General features: G+C 36.6%; 2 protein-coding genes across 3 annotated transcripts; one reads left to right on the forward strand and one right to left on the reverse strand.

Annotated features, from left to right (window-relative positions):
* The first annotated feature begins 236 nt into the window (after positions 1–236).
* LOC113672541 (guanidinoacetate N-methyltransferase A) lies at positions 237–3085 on the forward strand. 2 transcript variants are annotated; one of them, XM_027188836.2, is made up of 3 exons: positions 237–382; positions 845–1219; positions 2465–3085. In XM_027188836.2, exons 2-3 carry the CDS (start codon positions 886–888, stop codon positions 2830–2832), a joined length of 702 nt encoding a protein of 233 aa, XP_027044637.1. In that variant the 5' UTR covers positions 237–382; positions 845–885; the 3' UTR covers positions 2833–3085. The 2 variants fall into 2 exon arrangements, with proteins under 2 accessions (XP_027044637.1, XP_089053244.1); XM_089197118.1 differs by having other exon boundaries at positions 244–382; positions 860–1219.
* A 143-nt stretch (positions 3086–3228) lies between these two features.
* On the reverse strand, positions 3229–18051 carry LOC113672535 (ubiquitin carboxyl-terminal hydrolase 8). The gene is made up of 17 exons (XM_027188823.2): positions 17850–18051; positions 16905–17049; positions 16332–16417; positions 15965–16044; positions 15038–15083; positions 13305–13389; positions 12654–12702; positions 12162–12369; positions 11627–11897; positions 9382–11209; positions 8998–9185; positions 8544–8663; positions 8124–8240; positions 7767–7819; positions 6976–7065; positions 6425–6677; positions 3229–5279 (listed from the first exon to the last, which is right to left on the reverse strand). The coding sequence occupies exons 1-17, from the start codon at positions 17963–17965 to the stop codon at positions 5205–5207; spliced, it is 3810 nt and encodes a 1269-aa protein (XP_027044624.2). The 5' UTR covers positions 17966–18051; the 3' UTR covers positions 3229–5204.
* Positions 18052–18119: the final 68 nt, after the last annotated feature.

Raw genomic sequence — 18119 nt, forward strand, 5'->3', positions numbered from 1 at the left:
CGCTCAACGTTGAGACAGCAGATTACGTGCAAATCCCGTGGGTATGGCCCCGGGGTATTTTGCCAAAAACGCAAAAGCGCTCTAATGCCCCGCATGCGGGGCATGCCTTTGCTACAAATCCCCTGCTAAGCCCATGGGTTTCCCTTGGGTTGCCCGGGGGTCGACCCCTCGGGATGGCCGCTGATACCCGCATAAAGGGCGCCTAAAAACTATGAAAACTATAGGGTTATGACGTAAGACCCCACATAGACTGTTTCATTTCAAGCTTGACGTGTCCATTCTACTTTAGTATTTTCGGCGGCGTAAACCAACTGCTGTAACACTAAACCATTTCGGTTTGTACTAAACCTTTTGTGGTCACGCTAAACCATTTCATTTTACGGTGAGTAGATTGATACAATGCTAAGCCTTTGCGGCTTACGATTAACCATTTGCCGATAACTTAAGCCATTTCACTCGACTCTGAACCGTTTGTGTCAAGCCACTGAACCAAAGTACAGTCAGCTGAACCGTTTGTCATTTTGACACTGACCCATTTCAGTTAACACTTGGCCAATCGTGTTGTTATTGAATCAGTTCAACAAAGGTGGCTTCACAGTATAAACCATTTTTTGTTTGAATATTTCAATTCACTAAAGGCGACTAGTCCATTTGTATTTTAAATAAATCTTTTGAGATAAGATAAACCGTTCTCCAAAAGACCATTAGACCATTTCTGTTTATTACAATCCATTTATTATGCCTGTATTTTTTGAGGTGACGGCCGCCCATTTTAGCTCCTTGTTAGGTCAGCGACCAGACCAAAACGGATCCCAAGATCTAGATTAACCTTTTCTCTTTCTAGCCACGGGCGACCCAGCGCGAGATCTAACACATGCGGGAGAAATGGCCGCAGCTCAAATTTTCGGTGTGGGTGAAAACTGTAAACCATCGTGGGGAGATGCTGCAGCAGATTATGATGAAGCAGACGAGCATTTGGAAATCATGGGGAAACCTGTCATGGAAAGATGGGAAACCCCTTATATGCATAAACTGGCTTCAATAGCTGCGTCGAAAGGTGGACGGGTACTTGAGCTCGGCTTTGGAATGGCGATTTCAGCGACGAAAATCCAGACTTTTCCCATAGACGAGCATGTTATCGTTGAATGCAATGATAATGTCTTTAAACGGCTGGAGAAATTTGCCCAAGTAGCTGAAAGGAAAGTAACTGCGTTGAAAGGCAAGTTATTTAGTACGGTATGATGTCATGCAGATCAAAGAATTCATTCCAAGTTGCAGGCATTGTTGTGGGATGAAATTTTGGGCTAAACTTCAGAATACCCCGCAACTCATTTACATGTGTCGGGAGGCTTTGAAGATCGAGGCATAACACAATAGACGCTATTCTTATTCAATGACATGTAAATAAGTTGCGGGGTATTCTGAAGTTTTTGAATGTAAAATACACCTAAATTTTTGAAATGGTGCTACATCGTGCCCTGTAAGAAGAAAGTAAACAATTATTTAAAGTAAAACCAAGCATTTTGCTCACAAAGACGAGGGTAAAATTTCCGCACAGCCCCATACTATTGTAAAACAAATCTGTTTTCCCAATGGCAATGCATTGTTCTAGTCATTATTTTCTCTATTCAAGAACTGAATGTATAATGAAGTATGGGGCTGTGCGGAAATTTTACCAAGATGAGCTCTAAGGAACTTACAATGGGAAACATTTCCAAAACTCTCAATGCATATTGAGCCTACAAACGCAGAGGACCAGAAAAACGTAAACCTCTCGTTAATGGCGTATGTAGTTGCTGGCTACATGCCTCACAGCGCTGCAATCAGGTGTAAACTTACTCATCCATTTAACTCAATTTTTTTTCTTTTTTTAATGAAAGGAGAGGTTGAATTGCAGACACTTTGTACTTCGTGTATTTTGTACATTAGAACCCTACTGCTGACTCGAAACTGGTTGACTCGAGCAAGATCCGATTTTCCTTGAATTTGACCCCATTTCTATCAGCAAACTCGAACCCGGTTAACTCGAAGTCCCTGTTGACAACAACTAATTTTACATTCCCTTAGCACAAATTTAACATCGTAACTCGTACTTTAAATGAAAACGTCAGTCGATGAATATCTAAGTGTCAGAAAATAGCCAATTTTACAGGTTCCATTTATTAGACATTTGACTTAACTTTCCAAACTAATGTTGTTATCAATAAGCTCCTATAAAACAGACTAAGTTTCCCAAAAACATTGTTGATTCAGATTTTGTAAGGGGTAAGAGAAGCAAAAATATCATTCCTTACCAAAGTTAATGAGATAATTTGAGTTCAAAACTTCTCCAATAACTCAAGCTGCCCCTTCCCCTCCTGACTTCCACTGACTCAAACCATTTTTCATCTTTTTCTTGCTATTTGAGTTAGTGGGGTCTACCAAATGTTTATTTTTGTACTAAAATTAATGATGCTGTTTATAGGCTTGTGGGAAGATGTTGTTCCTGCCTTACCCAATGGTTCATTTGATGGCATTATGTATGATACATACCCCTTGTCAGAAGAAACATGGCACACACATCAGTTTAATTTTATCAAAGACCATGCCTTCAGACTTCTGAAGCCAGGTGGAGTTCTGACATACTGCAACCTGACTTCATGGGGTGAATTGTTAAAGACAAAATACAATGATATCGAAAAGATGTTTGAGGAGACACAAGTTCCAGAGTTACTCACATGTGGGTTCCTTAGAGAACACATATCAACTGAAGTCATAGAGGTTGATGTGGCACCAGATTGCCGCTACTATAGCAACAGGGAAATGATTGCTCCCACAATCATTAAGAAGTGAAACTGGCTTAAAGTCTTCAGCTCATTTCCATGAATTTTTTAGGGTGTACTTGACACATTTTATTATGAACTGTAAATCTGATATTTATGCAAGTGATATGCAGCATCCATTTCATTTCTAATGAATTTCTAGGAGAATAGACTATTGTCAGTGGAAGTTAAAAATGTTTTTGTGGCTCTTGGTTGATGTTACTACAACAATAGGAATATTATTGCTCCTATTTTTGTGAAGTATTAAAATAAGGTTTAGAGAATGTTACTATCAACTTGACATGATTTGCCACCCTTTTAGACCACTCCGCTGAAATATCTTAAAGACCCCAAAAAGGTATCTGACTACCACTACAAGTGAATCCCAACTTAATAACTATTTTGTGGGATGAAAACACCAAATCAATTCCTCATGTACAAGTACCTTTAATTCCATCATCCTTACATGTTACTTCCATAATCATCAATGATAATCAAAACTATTTGGAGAAAACAGAAACCTGTACAGCTGCCTTGCTTACACCAAATACATCAGAGATTTACCCAAACACAAACCCTAAGGTAATGGGGATTCACTGATTTATCCCATGAAAAAATTTATCTAAGGTCCTTAAATCGAAGACCCATAGGACTGATCAGGCAAACAAGAAGAAGCAAGCACTTAAGCATCCTTTGGGGGACAAGTTCAGCCTGTAGCTTACCTTCAGTGCATCATCCCCCAACTCAAGAAACATCAAAAATTGATGGCTAACCTTTACTTTGCTTAGCACTTGTATCTTCTCCCTAGTGAACTATGCTGGATAAAACTAATGTTAGATCTAACCTACTAACCTCTGCATTATATGTCTACATGAAATAAAAAAATAATGGTAAAAAGGCAGTCTTTCAGTACTGCAAAAATTATATTTAGGAAAACAAGGAAAAATGAAAATCAATAACTAGAAAGTTTTTGTTTGGGGTTAATATAGCTTTTTATACACAATACTGTAGGCAGTAGTGGGTAAATTTAACAAATAGATTCCAAGTTGCTGTGTGTCTGTTCAGTAATAGATCACAGATGATGTCAAAATGTGGTAAGAACAAAAAAGTGGCACACGAGGCGCAGCCAAGTGTGTCACTGATGTTCTTAAAACATTTTGACGTCCTCTGTGATCTATTACTGAACTAATAATATACATGGAAAAATTACTTAGTTCTGATTGGTTAAGATAAATGCAGTTTTCAGGTAATTCAGTGCAGTAGAGAGTTAATAATTCAGTGCAGAAGAGGGTTAATTCAGTGCAAAGAAAGAAACGAATCAGACATTCTGATTGGTCAATAGTCAAAGAAACTCAGAGATAGCCAATCAAATGCGAGCCTTAGATGTCGCAACAAAATTTGAAAATTTGCGAGCGAAACAATGGCCGGTGTTTTAAGTAGGCTTTCTTTCGCCACCGCAGCTGAAAAACAGCTTAAACAACGAAAACACTGTAAAAAGCACTGCTTTTTGGTTGCCGGTTTGGAAAAAGTGGTGTTTAGAGAAGGGAATTGCCAAGGAAATCGAAAATTACACGAGCCGACCCAGCTTTACACTTTGCTCGAGCGATCACACGCCGAAATTAAAAAACAAACATGGTTAAACCTCGGAAACGACGATTCCATTTCATCGAAAGAGATTCGGACATAGACTGAACAATTCCTTGAACTGTTTAGCCGGACTTTGAACTTTTTTGCACCTTAAAGATGTGAAGATATCATTGCATAATTTATTATTGTTTTGATCGTACGCGATTGTTTTGATCGTACGCGGTTGTTTTGACCGAACGCGAGGTTTGAATAAATTATCTTTGCACTTGACGTGCGCGCTTTGCTTATGATAAGCCATCTCGTATTTTTCCATGTATTTTATTAACACGTAATCACATTATTTTTCTCGTGCTACGGGCTCGTGCAATTTTGTTAGTCTTTAAAAAAATTTACTCGTGCTTATTTATTCCAAATTGCACTCGAAATCATGTGATTACCTATACAAACGCACGGCAACTTGGAATCTATTTGTTTTATATAATAAAGAATTAAAATATACGGAAAAAAAGTGAGAACCAATCAGAATGTGTGCATAACTGAGCTTATTATATAATTAAAATTAATCAACATGATCTGCAAAGTTAGCTTTCTTTGTTAATGCCTTTAAATTTCAAGATTTGAGAGCATGCATAATGCCCCACCATCTGGTTAAAACTATAACATCTAATTAATATTAACAAACTTATGTTTTATACTCATAGTTATCTATACACAATTTTAATTTACTTATGTGATAACAAATTGAACTAGACTACTAAACAGTCATGCTTCTTGCTAATTTATTGCTATAAAAAATGTCCAGTGTACTGACTTGTTTCAAGATTTGAAACTGAGGAGATTTGGAGGTTGGAAACCAAATGATGTATAGAACAGAAGATAACCAGCTGGTGTCTGAAAAGGAAATACACTAGTCTTGTTAGTATGAAGTTCAAAAGGGCATATGATTTAAAAACAATCGCTTTAGATTTAAAACTAGAGAATATAACTGCTCCTACTAACATAAAAAGTGCAAGTTGAAAACAACCAAAAGGTTCAAGGCTGCTTTTGCAGATAGTTGATAATTTTTGTCATGAATTCGTTTTGTAGTTCTCTATGGCCATTGTTTGGCAGTTTGTTTCTCTTTTTCTTTTTTTTCTCTAATCTTTATGAGTGCAAAAATATAAATTTGTATCTATTTCACTGTTTCAACCTACTGTTCTAAGGAAAAAAAAATTATTTAGGAAAGATTTTTGATCAATGCTTGTGTATTGTTCATTTTTCCACCCATGTTTCCTGTTTCCATGTTGTAGCTGTATGGCTGTGGAAATGTTGCAATCAATACATCATTTATTCGCCTGACATTTTACATCATCAGGCAACTGATCAAACATTTATCTTTAAAACCATGATGAGCAGCAGCACTCTCTACAACAATGTAACATATTTCTCTGTAAACATAACTTGGTAACAAAAATACAGCAACACTGACTAGAGAGATGGGAGAGAAGGGTGTTTTATTTAATTCAGGTATCAACCCTTTAACTCCCAGAAGTGATCAACATGAAACTTCTCCCCACAATATCCTTACATTATCCAACCAACAGGTAATGAGAATATTCAAACTTGTCAGGTAAAAGTTGACATCTTAATCTTAAACCAAATTCTCATAACTAATTTAAAACGATATGTGTAGCAGCTAGAGGGGAGAATCAACAATCAGATTTTGGGAGTTGAAGGGTTAAGATTTTAAGAACTGAAGCAATCATATTCCCATGAACAAATTGTCTCTAGAGGTTTTTTCCACAAATGTAGGTTTTCATTGCTTATCCATATAGAGAGTACCCTTAAAATGTGTTTTTTTTTACACCTTTTCTCAAGCAACATGTTGGTAGCAAAAAAGAACAAAAAACCTTTCAGTCATTTTATGCCTTAACCTTCTCATGTGACTAAGATTAATCAAGCTTAGAATGCTGTTGAAGGTTGTTCAGTTATTAATATGATGCACAGTTTATAGCACCTTAAACAAATCAATAAAAGATAACAAGAGGAAGACATACCACAACATCTCGAGGAGACATCTCAGTTACATATTGGTCATCAAACTTGTACCATTTTTTATCATAAACATTCTTTGCAAATGCAGTGTAATGGCCCCCATGCATGGTTCCATAATGATTGGATACTGCAAATAAGTTGTAAGGACGTGCAGCAGACTTGGGACCCACAACAAAGGCAGACATGTCCAGTTCAGTCATGGGGAATTTCACGCCTGTCTGGAGCTTTTGACGCCACATTCCTTCATACTGAAATCTTCAAAAAAATTAACCAAACAAATGACAACATCAGCCAAAATTTAATTTGAAATATTACAGACTGAAGTAGCAGAAACCATCAAACTATGAACACTTTCTTATAATAATCTCTTGGCAGAATTTAATATAGAATAGATCAAGAAATGATTTAATGGCAAATTGAAAATGATAAAAACAGAGAAATTTCAAATTTAGCATTGAAAGTAATCCATAAATGCATTGTTTTGATTTGCAATGCTTTGTGGTTGGTCAAGAAGACTTAAGCCACCCTCTCTGCAGGCAATAATCAAAGTTACCTTTTCAGGTGGACCACAAGAATTCTTGGAAGCTTCCAGATCTGGATTTTTTTACTGGCTTCCCTTCTTTGTTGACACTTTGGACAAAACCTAACAAGAAAATAAACATTAATTAATATTTCTTCAAGAATCAGCAATAAAAAAGGACACCCCCCCCTCCCAGCACAATCCCTTAAAGAGTACCTGATGTAAATGACTAAACTTCTCACAAATGTAATCTACTGTAAATACATGGTTATGTATAAATTTAACCCCTTGCTCATATCAAAAGGACTTTCATGATTATATCATAAGAAATGTCACAACAACATATGAGTAAAGCCATTTATTCATGCAGCAACAATGAGCATTATCCTTCTTTTTCATCATTGCATGGCCTAAAAGAAATTTGTAACAGTTTTTTAAATTTAGAACCCACCCTTAATTTAAAACAAGGTAATCAGAACTTTATTTTAGAAGGAAATTATTTACACCTAACTTTCTGGCCTGCTGTTAGAGGATTAGACCCCAATGTTTTAAATATTAAAATATTTTAGGATTTAGAACACACAAGGCTTTTTCGAAGTAAAAGCTATATTACGTTAACTAACAAGAAACCCACCTTGTAATACCTGGATATGAAATCAGATGCTTGGGTTAGGAATTCAAGACAATTATCAAGCGAACACATGCATCAAGGTTTTTCCAGTACAAAAGCTTTTTATTTACTTCTTTCTTGGCCTTACTGACCAACCCACTTTCACAAAAAAAAAGAAAGGTAATCAGAGAGAAAAACTTTTATACTGTCTTACCACTTGTCATCCCCTGCCATTTTCTCAGGTTTGGTGAACAAAGTGAGACAATCCTAAAATCATAATAATATAAAACAATTCTAATTACTGGACTAAAACCTACCATATGGTGATACCTGAGATGACTCAGTGGGCACACATTACAATTATCACTGACCATATGATAATAAAACTGCCATATGATAAAAAAAAAACTGCCATTTAGCCTCAAGCACATGCAGGGCCATTTTCTCGAACATAATTTGTTTATTCAGATGATGCTTATTCCACAGACCACAGAATAACTTCACAAAAAACAAGTCATGGATGGTTTTTGCACATAGATATTCTTCTCTAAATCTTAAGTTGTGAGAATACCTCAAGTGAACAATGACTCTTGTTAGGAGGCAGTGGAAGAGTGAGGTTGGAGAAAGAATCAAAAGTTCTGGATTCTTTGGAGCAAACCATGCAGCGTACAGTCGACATGAAGAGGCCCTGAAAATGCAAAACATAGCAATCTAGTTGCTTTGCGATGTTATGCAACATTTAATGATTCAGTTTGGCTAACAGAAGTTGGGAAATCTTGTTGAAGCAAATATTTGTAAAATTTGCCATCAAATTATTCTCTATTGTAATTGGATTACCTACTTGTATAACAGTGTTCCCACTCATAACTCAGTACTAAAACTTAAAACTTACAAAACTTTATTTCTCAGTTTCACTCATAAACAATCCTATATATTATTATTAAACATAATATCAAAATGAATAGTACTGTCAGTAGTGATGTTATCTTACATCAAACAACTCCACCATAATTGACTCATTCCTCTTCTTGTGGTTTTCCCAAGCCATAGTAGCAGCTGTCTGGGGATCTAAGTCATCAGCAGGTGCTCTAAGATAAGGTTTGTTTTTCACCTAGGAGACAAAAATACGATGGAATAATCTGACAAACCACATTATGAGAAACATTAGGTGTACTTTGTGTCATCTTGCTTTCAAAACACTAGTAGCAGGGCTGAAAGAAACATTTAGCTCAAGATGGGATGAGAACAGCTTATTTCCCATTATCCATTCATTTCCTTACTCACCCCTTGTTGCTTGTGTTCAAAAACACAAGCCAAAAACCTTGCAAGACAAATTACTTAACTGTGCTAATAACAGGCCATTAAAACATCTCACATTTTTTCAATAAAATTAGCATCAAGGTGTTCTCAGAAGACAAGACTTCAAACACCTGCTACTGCAGTACCTTGTTGAGATCCTCCTGCAAACCATCCATTAAGAAGGCTAGGAGTTCTTGAGAATCTTGTTGGTCATACCCTGAGAACTGTGACTTGAACTTTCCAACTGTCCGTTTAAATTCTATTGCAGAAACACATTTATACTGCCCAGAATGCAAGACTCTGACAAGAACTGAGAAGCTTTCAACAAGTTCTCCTGAAAATAGATGTGAAGTCAAGAGTTTGAGCTAAAATTAAGAAGCACTCCAAACACTCTGATATCTCAAAAGCTGATTTTCAAATGAAAAGTAATTCTTGATGTTATTGAGAGCCAAAACACATAGAAAAAAACACTACAAAAATATCAAAATTATAAATTTAAATTAAAAGAATTATTCATGAAATCTACCTACCCTTTGTTCCATCTCGATTACTCCTATTAATGTCTTCCCTGAATACTCCAGAAATGAAATATGTTGCCAACGGTGCCACACTGCTTAAGCACTGCACCACAGAATTCATATAACAGGTATTTCCCAGATTACGTAGTCCAGTTAACCCTATTCCTGGACCACCATAGCTTGGATTAAAACTATCAAGCTGATTGGCAGACAAAGGTTTGGCAACGCGGTTCACAACTGGCCTTGCAGGTCCCTTTTGCCCAGAATCTGGTTTTGATAAGCGATCAATTATTGGCTTCTTGGGACCAGAAGAGCCTTGATCTTTGACCTTAGCAAGATTTGGTGAAGAATTAGATCTGTGCAATTTTGGCCTTTCTACTGAAGACTGTCTTTTCACTGGAGACTGCTGCTGCCTTTGTGCACCAGACTGTGGCGTAACATATGCTTTTCCAGTTGTTGGTGGATTCCAATGTGTTGTTTGTGTATTATGATCTTTGTAGTAAGTTCTGTTTCCATCATCAGTAACCTTTTCCCATCCATGTGGCAGTCCTGGTGTGGTGACAAAGTTACTTGGCCGGCTATCAGGTTTTTGAGCAGAGTCTGAATTCTTTGGCAGAGCTGGAGATTCAGAGTCTTTACCAACAGTTGTGGTTGGTTTACTAGCCCCATTCTGGACAGGTCCTTGCACGAAATGCTGTGGGCTTCCTGATTGAGGTGCTGCACTAGGTTTCACAGCAGTAAAATTTGTATTCCTTGTATCTGCTCCTGAGATAGAAGTTGTGATTACTTGATGACTTTGTGATATGGGAATAGATGACCCATCAGGATCTTGCCTGCCAATATGCGGCACCTGACTCACTGATGGAGCAACAGGTGGTTGATTTTGTGGTTGTACCCTTTGTGTTACTTGCTGTGACACATTGTCAGGGTAGGGTGGAGAAACAAAACCCGAGCCTTGTGGGGAGGATGAAGTTGATACTGCTGGAGTCACTTTCACAGAAGCCAAAGGCATTACTTGAGAGGAAGTAGAGTTCACACTGGAAGGCTGGGTGCCAGGAATAGATACACTGGGCTGTAGGGTAGATTTTGTGTTGGGGGGTCCTGACTGAGCAGACAGTGTATTTGAAGAGCCTGTGAATGGCACACTTGACTGTGGAAATGGCTTTGTAACAGTTGCACTTGACTGAGAAGATGGCTGGGTACTTGGCACTGTTTTGGGAGCAGTAGTAGGAATATTGGGCTGAAAAATAGGTTGACTTGATGGATGGGGTACCACTGTTTTTGGCACAGGGCCTGTTGCCCTCAAATCTGCTGAAGATGGAACAACTGCCTGAGGAGCTACTCCCATATATGACTGTGGTCCTGCTGAGGGAAGTGGCAAACCTTCAGATGAAGCAACAGATTGTGTTGGTGGCAACTTCACTGGTTCTTGTTTTGGAGCTTTATCTTGGGGAGGACCTGCATCAGCAGGTCTTGGCAATTGAGTGTCATTGGGAGGTTGTGAAGGAGGAACTACAGGATGAATTCCTAGTTGCTTAGACTTTGCTCCTGGACCATGATTCCAAGCTGCTCCTGATGGAGTCTCTCCAGGTTGTCCTGATAGTGGTACATTAGAATTGAATTCTGCTTGTGTTGAGGAGGGTGGTTTGTTTTGTTCAGTACTGCCTTTTGGACCTTGCATATTTTGAAGGTTGGCAATTGGGACACCAGGATACTGCAAAGCGCTGGATGTAGGATCAGTCACAATAGACTGAGGGGTTAATGTCTTATCTTCAGGTAGTTCAGGATAGTCTAAAGATGACAAATCCACAGAATTTACAGCTTTAGGTTGTGTCCTTACCTAGTAAGAGTAAAGAACAGCACATGTTAGACTTATTAACATGTAAAAGTGCATTTATTTAACTGGAACCTTCTGCCTTCTAGTGTGTTATTTATCAAATTAAGACCATTGGCCTCATCATAGTAAAACTAACATTTAAAGACAAATTTATGGTATTTCTACGAAATTAATTTCAATGCTTTCTTCACCCAGGCAAAACACACCATCTGTCCCTGGCCAATAAATCATGTCTAACAAGGGCTCAGAGTCATAAAGCACCCTCAATGGTCAAAACTGCATTTATTCACGATGAATATGAGTAAGCAGAGGTATAATCAAGTTTAAGAGTCATCGGTAAGTATCCTCTCCATGACATGTCTCAAGCTATTTATTCTCGAGTCAGTCAAGTAAGTCAAAATCAGAGAATTTCCAAAATACCGTTGGTAATTCTGGTTTCATGGCCAGTGATGGATAGTGCCAAAGCCAGCTATGAAATCCACCATCAAGAAATACAGGTTCATGTTTCAATGAGCTGTAGGAGTCATAGGTGAATATCACATCTTTGAGCCTCTGAATTCTGCATTCCGGGGTTATCGCTGAAAACTTGGTCGATTCATCCATTAAAATAACAAGCTCTTTTTCTCCTCTCCTGTTCCAAGTCTTTCTTGTTCGTTCTGGCAGTCTTCTCTCTATGCTGCCAACTGAAACCCTTGAAAAGAAAATTGATTTAATTTAACTCAAACAGTCGTTATACTTTAACTCTCTCACTAATAAAACATAGCACTTACCAAAACCTTCTGCAATGTTACTCAGTCTATAACAATACCTACCACAAATTGGCTTACCGGTAATTATCAAAACTTCACCAACATTAACTTTAGTTTGGAACTTGCTGAGAAATAGATCTGACAACTAATTGTTCAATTTGGATACAACCATCCCAGTGAGAATAATAACAATATATGTTTCATACCCTTGATCCAGCAATTCAGCAGGAATATTAATACAACAAGAACACTGGATTCGATTTTCAGCAAACTTGGCATAGGGTCGACAATCAAGGATCAGAATTTTGAACTCAGAATCTTTTATGCGCTTGTACAGTTCTTGTGCTGATATAAACTTCACACCATCTGTGACAAGTGATGAGGTAGGAGACTCCACTCCACTTATAAGTGCACCTAAAAGAAAAACCAATGAAATGCATGCCACCAGCATTCAAGTTAAACAACCAATAATTATTGTAAGGGGTGCCTGACTCTCTCCTGAATCTCTTCCAGAAAAGACATTCATTTACCATCTTTACTGATCTAAAGAAGCATAAGACTTCACATAAACTTAAACATACATGTATTACGTCTCATTTCCAATTTGCAAATTCTTACACTGCTCAAATTTTGAATTCCCTGTTACCTAAAATATACAAATGTTTAAGGTGAATCTTTTATGAAATTGTAAAACTTACCACCATCATTTTCAGTTGTTTTTGGAGTAAGAATAGAATTATGGTTGACCTGAAGTTAAAAGACACACTTTATGAAGATTATATAATTCCACAAGTGGATGAAAACTTTGTCTCCTAACCAATCATATTCTTTTCAACAGCCTTTACCTTCACACATTAACATTTCCCCTTCTTTCAATCATAATTCCCCCACTCATGATTGGCAAAGAAATTTTGATCCTAAATACTGCACACAATTTTAAAACTAACATATTTGAAAGCTGCAGGTCTACTGATAATCTTGTAATTGTGATACTAATACTTTACTATTCAAATCCACTTATAATTAACTTGAAGAGCCTCTCAAATGTTTTTTTTGTTAATACAATCAAATGATATAACTCTTCAGAGTGGCTCATATTGTAGCATAAAATACACTGAATTCATCTTTTCCTTTATTGTACCAGCCAGATTTAATCTCCCAAGTCCTAAACTCCAGAGATCCAACTAGAAATCCTCCTGACTGACTGCCATACATTTCCTTGTATATTAAACAATAGAAGTTGGTGTAACATTGATTGAAAAAACACTTTAGCTGATAAGATTAGAAGTCTTAATAGATGAAAGAAGAAGACAGAAACATCACTTCTCCACATGCATGAATGTTCACACCTGAAGCTTGTTATAAACATCAGAGGAAGAGCTTATGCCATTTCCATTTTGGAGAGAATCAACATCACTCTCAAAGCCACTGTCACTAACAAAGTAATCAAACAGAAAATAAACCCTCCTGAAGAACTTAAAGTATCACTGTGTCATGGTATTTGACATTCTACAATTTATTTACAATGCTTATCTGGGAGAGTAAACCATTCAACAGATGTAAAAAGTGTAAATGTCAATATGTATGAGAATCTAGATTAAAAAAAAATGAAATTTCAGTTTTAAAAAAGTGTTTATTAGAGAAAGGATTCCTTCTATTTCAAGGAGAGTCCCTAATTTCCACTTTATATAGTCCATTAAGAATAACTTTGTACAGGAAAGGTAGGTTAAGTCTGTACTGGAGCCAAGTGGCTTATCCAGCCAGATCTTATTGAAGTTGTGATGGAATGAAGTGACTGGGAGTTTTACTACTCCCCCCTGGATGGGCTGTCAGTCCATCACAAGTTTACCCCCTGCATTTCATCAGGCTTCCCTCATGATGCCCCAGTATCCAATTACACTCCTGGGTGGTGACAGGCACTGTGAAAGTAAAGTTCTTTTCCCAGGAACACAACACAACAACCCAGCCAGGTCTCAAATCCAGACCTCTTGACCTGGAGTCCAGCGCACTAGCACTAACAAATAAGTCACCAAGTCTCAGTACAAGTCCCTAGTATTTCTATCAGAATGTTTTCAAAACTTATTCTCAAACTCATTAATAATTCATGACCTTATAAGCCAACCAGAGAGCCCCATTCAGGTCAGGTAGATGACTTTGAAACTCAATGAAACACCAGTTTAAAATAACTAGTGTTTCATCACATTTTCATCATTAGTTGTTCATCACATTTTCATCAGTAGTGATAAAATTGTTCTTAATCTGCATGAATCAGAAAATGCTGCAGACAATCTGGTACAATTTTTTTGAGGGGGTACAGATCTTTGGAACACTTTGCCAACTCTTGAACAAATTTGGATAACCAATAGTTGAGCATCAATGCATCCATCTCTGTTATGGGCTGAGTAAGTGGCTGAACTTTGTCCAATTCATACTCTTTAAAAACTCCACCAACTTCGACTATTGGAAACTTGACACTTTGCACTCATTGCCAATCCTCAAAAATGCCTACTGCCCACTTATTTTATATCTGATAGACTTAGGTACCACTCTCTCGAAGTAAAGTTTTTCTTCCTCTATCGTTTTTGGGAAGCGAAACCTTCCTTTGTCCATGGCAAAAACAACATGTAAATCACTTCAAGTTCACAATGCTTTTGGAATACAAATTTGGTGCAACACAAAACTATTGGATAATTAAAAACAAAAGCTCACAAACACAACGAATGCTGACTGAATACAACAAATCACACATACAAGGCATTTTAAAGAAAAATGGGAAAAACAAAACACTGCATAATTTTGTATTGTTTCTCTGGAAAAGTCATTTCAAAAACTCATGCTTCAGGTTTCATCAGGTTTCCAAACACTTGAAAACAGCCGTGTGGTTTCAAATGTTTTCTCGCATTTGGAAACCTGATGAAACCCTCGCACTTGTTTTTTAAATAGTACATCAAATTTAGTTCACTAATGTCCAAAGCAAACTGACATTTTTGGGATTCATATATATATGAACAGAATGATACGGTAAATTGACATCTTCTTGTGCATGTCATTCATGATTCAAGATCATGTTTTAGTTGTTTACCTGTCTGTTCCCTTTCCATTCCTTGCCCTTGATGCAGCTAATTTTTCTACAAACCAAACAAAGAAAAACTCAAATCATTACTATTAAAGGATAATGTGATCTTATTCTTAAATAATTCAAAAGACTGTGGGACACCTTAATTTGTAATCTAGTAATAAGGCTTATTCATTCAAGATATGATTTTGTGTTACATTCCAAAGTTTGTTTTAAAAGCATATTTTGTAAAAGATGAAATTCAACTGGATTATAAATTAAACCATTAAGAGGGAAAAAGTTAAAGAAATTCCAAGGGGAGACAACCTCCAATCAGCAAAAAAATTACAGGTATTTGGTACATAAAATCCATGTAGCCAAGTTAAGGGAGGTATTTATAAATTAAATTTAAATTGAAGCACTGTTAGCTTTGCCTCTTCCACTCCTAAAATTTGTGCTATTACAGAATCACAGAAAACAAGGTGCACCATTGTACATGAGAAGAAGGGTTTAAAGTAAGGATATTGGGGATGAAATAAATGTTCTATTTTAAAGTGATAATAATTCAACTTTTGGCAATTTGTCAACAATTTTGTAACTTATTGTATATACCGGAGTTGAGATAGTACATGTAACCACATACTCACAAAAAAAATTTTAAAATTATTTAACAATGACAAATTATATCATCCAGTTATGAATAGTGTGCATGAATAACTATATGGGCCATACACAATACCTAAAATCACCATGACGAAACTTAAGCTACACACTAAGACACACTTGTTGAGTCACCTACAACCTTCAATACCCTGAAATCTGAGGGGTGACAGAGATACACTGACAAACAACAACATTATTGAGAGAGAGAGGGACAAACAAACATCATGAACATCTCTCTGGAGAATTGTCCAAACTAGTTAAAGATGTCTAGGAGTGTTCATTTTGTTTTACTTTTGTCTTCCTCTTCCTTTTGCTTTGCTTCTTCCTGCGCTTTTGCCTCAGCTTCCTTTTGATCTTTTAGCTTCTTATACCTGAAGAAACAGGTTTTCAAAGGTTTTGTGATAGTTCCTTTGGCAACAATACAAAGGTAACTTGTAGTAACTTCAAAACCTTGAATCAAATCTGATTAGTTGAACAATATCTTAGCAAATACATCATTTTAATTTTGTTTTACAATGAATTACAATGTACTGTTCTTAAAGTATCTAAAAAATGTTGGTTTGGTTTGAGGACTGTTGTAAATTAAGTAAAGAAGGTATTTTTGGGAACAGTTATACCTTAATTGAGCATTACTGCATCTCATATGCCAATTACCTACCTTTTCTTGAGGTTTTCTTGTAACACTTCTGCACGCTCAATAGACCTTATAGTTTTGTTTTTCCCCAACAAATTATCATAATGCTTCTGTGGATTCAAACACAACAGAAATAGGCTTATCAGTATGTCAGATGTAACCATGATACAAAGAAGTATATCATTGTATGTACAGTGTACATGCAGACAACTTTACAGCCAAATAATCCTTCTCTCCCATTTCTTGAGGTAATTTCCTCAGTTTCCCATTATGATTTTTCAAATGTAGTTACAGTAACTGTAGATTAACATTTCATTTTAATCTGCTAACACTTGAAGGAAAGCCTTGGTACACAGTAACCTTCTCACCCCTAAGAATGACTAGCTTCTAATTTCTTGTCACAGTATCACCCCTGAATCAATTGAAAAGGTCATGAGAATAAAGGAAAAGATCACCAACTCAAGAAGTCCCTGATTGTTAAACAAATTCTCCCTTTCAGTACCATAGGAAATGTATAGAGTACAGTGAGGAGAATATAATTGTAAAAGCTAATGCTAGGGTGTAATAAATTAACTAGAGACATTGCTCATTACCCACCTTGTTGTCTGAGTATTTACTGCTTTTTTTAATCAAGCAGATGATGTTAAAATAACGCATGTAATATACATATGCACTCTCTTCGTCACCTTCCAGATCATTATCTTGAGCTTTTAGGTAAACTTTATCCGCTGATTTGATGTATCTATGTATGCAACATGAAACAGGTGTTTTGGTACATTTGCAGTAGTTTAAATTATTACCCCAAGTGAAATGATTTCAGATTAGCTGATTTTCAATTTCCATTGTTCAAGAACCACTCTAGAATTAAAAATTAAGCAATTCAAACTTGTTTCGTTCACTTTCACCCTTGATTCAATTTAAACTAAGAAGCAAAGTGCACACAACTTATAGTGAGAGCTGAACAGAAACAGTGTAAATTTAAATCGGAGGGTAAAGAAGAAAATTTCTGTGCCCAAAGGAGAAACTTGTGCTTTCTTAAAACTAATCTATATCTTTAGAACATCGTACATCTTTGGAGATGGGACTTCAACTATTGCTCTCTGATAAAACCTAAAACCAAAATGTAGATTCTATGCGTAGAAGGTGTGAAGGTGAAGTAATTACGTTTTAAAAATTATATATTCAAATCGAAACCAGATCACTCATCAGGGTAATGTAGATGTTGTGGTTCAATTTTATGCTTTGTTCAAATTTTATTTTCCTTTGTTTCAAACTCATTATCATATATTTCAATTCCCAAAAACAAAAGAAAATAAAATTTGACCAGACGATAAAATTGAACCACGACATAAACATATAAGTGTTTGGTAGACAATGAGAAAGTGGATTGGTGAGGCGACCTTGGACGATTTTTACCTGCCTAATCAAAAGTTTAAAGTTATCATAGGCAAAGCCATGACCCTAGATTTTCGGAAAGCGAAAGATTTGAGCTTAGCAGGAACTGAGAAATCTGACAACGTAATAACGAAGTATGTCGCTTACGGTGAAGGGTTCGCATTTCTGTCGACGGGCAAGCCTGGATCAGCTATTTTGTTCAGTTCCTCCAAGTTGGAAGCCAAGTGTAGGTCCTTAACTTTCTTTTTCTCTGACGATGGCATGACAGGTTAAGACGTAACCATCAAGATCAACATTACAAATTTTCAATTCTATGTTTCCGCAGCCATTTTGAAATTCATGACGTCATCGCATATAATAGCCCTATTTTGATTGGATTCCAAGCACACCAATCCAAAAGAACTTTCTATCGAGCCA

Source organism: Pocillopora damicornis, chromosome 2 (genome assembly GCF_964200805.1).
Source record: "Pocillopora damicornis chromosome 2, jaPocDami1.2, whole genome shotgun sequence".
Taxonomy (NCBI): Eukaryota; Metazoa; Cnidaria; class Anthozoa; order Scleractinia; family Pocilloporidae; genus Pocillopora; species Pocillopora damicornis.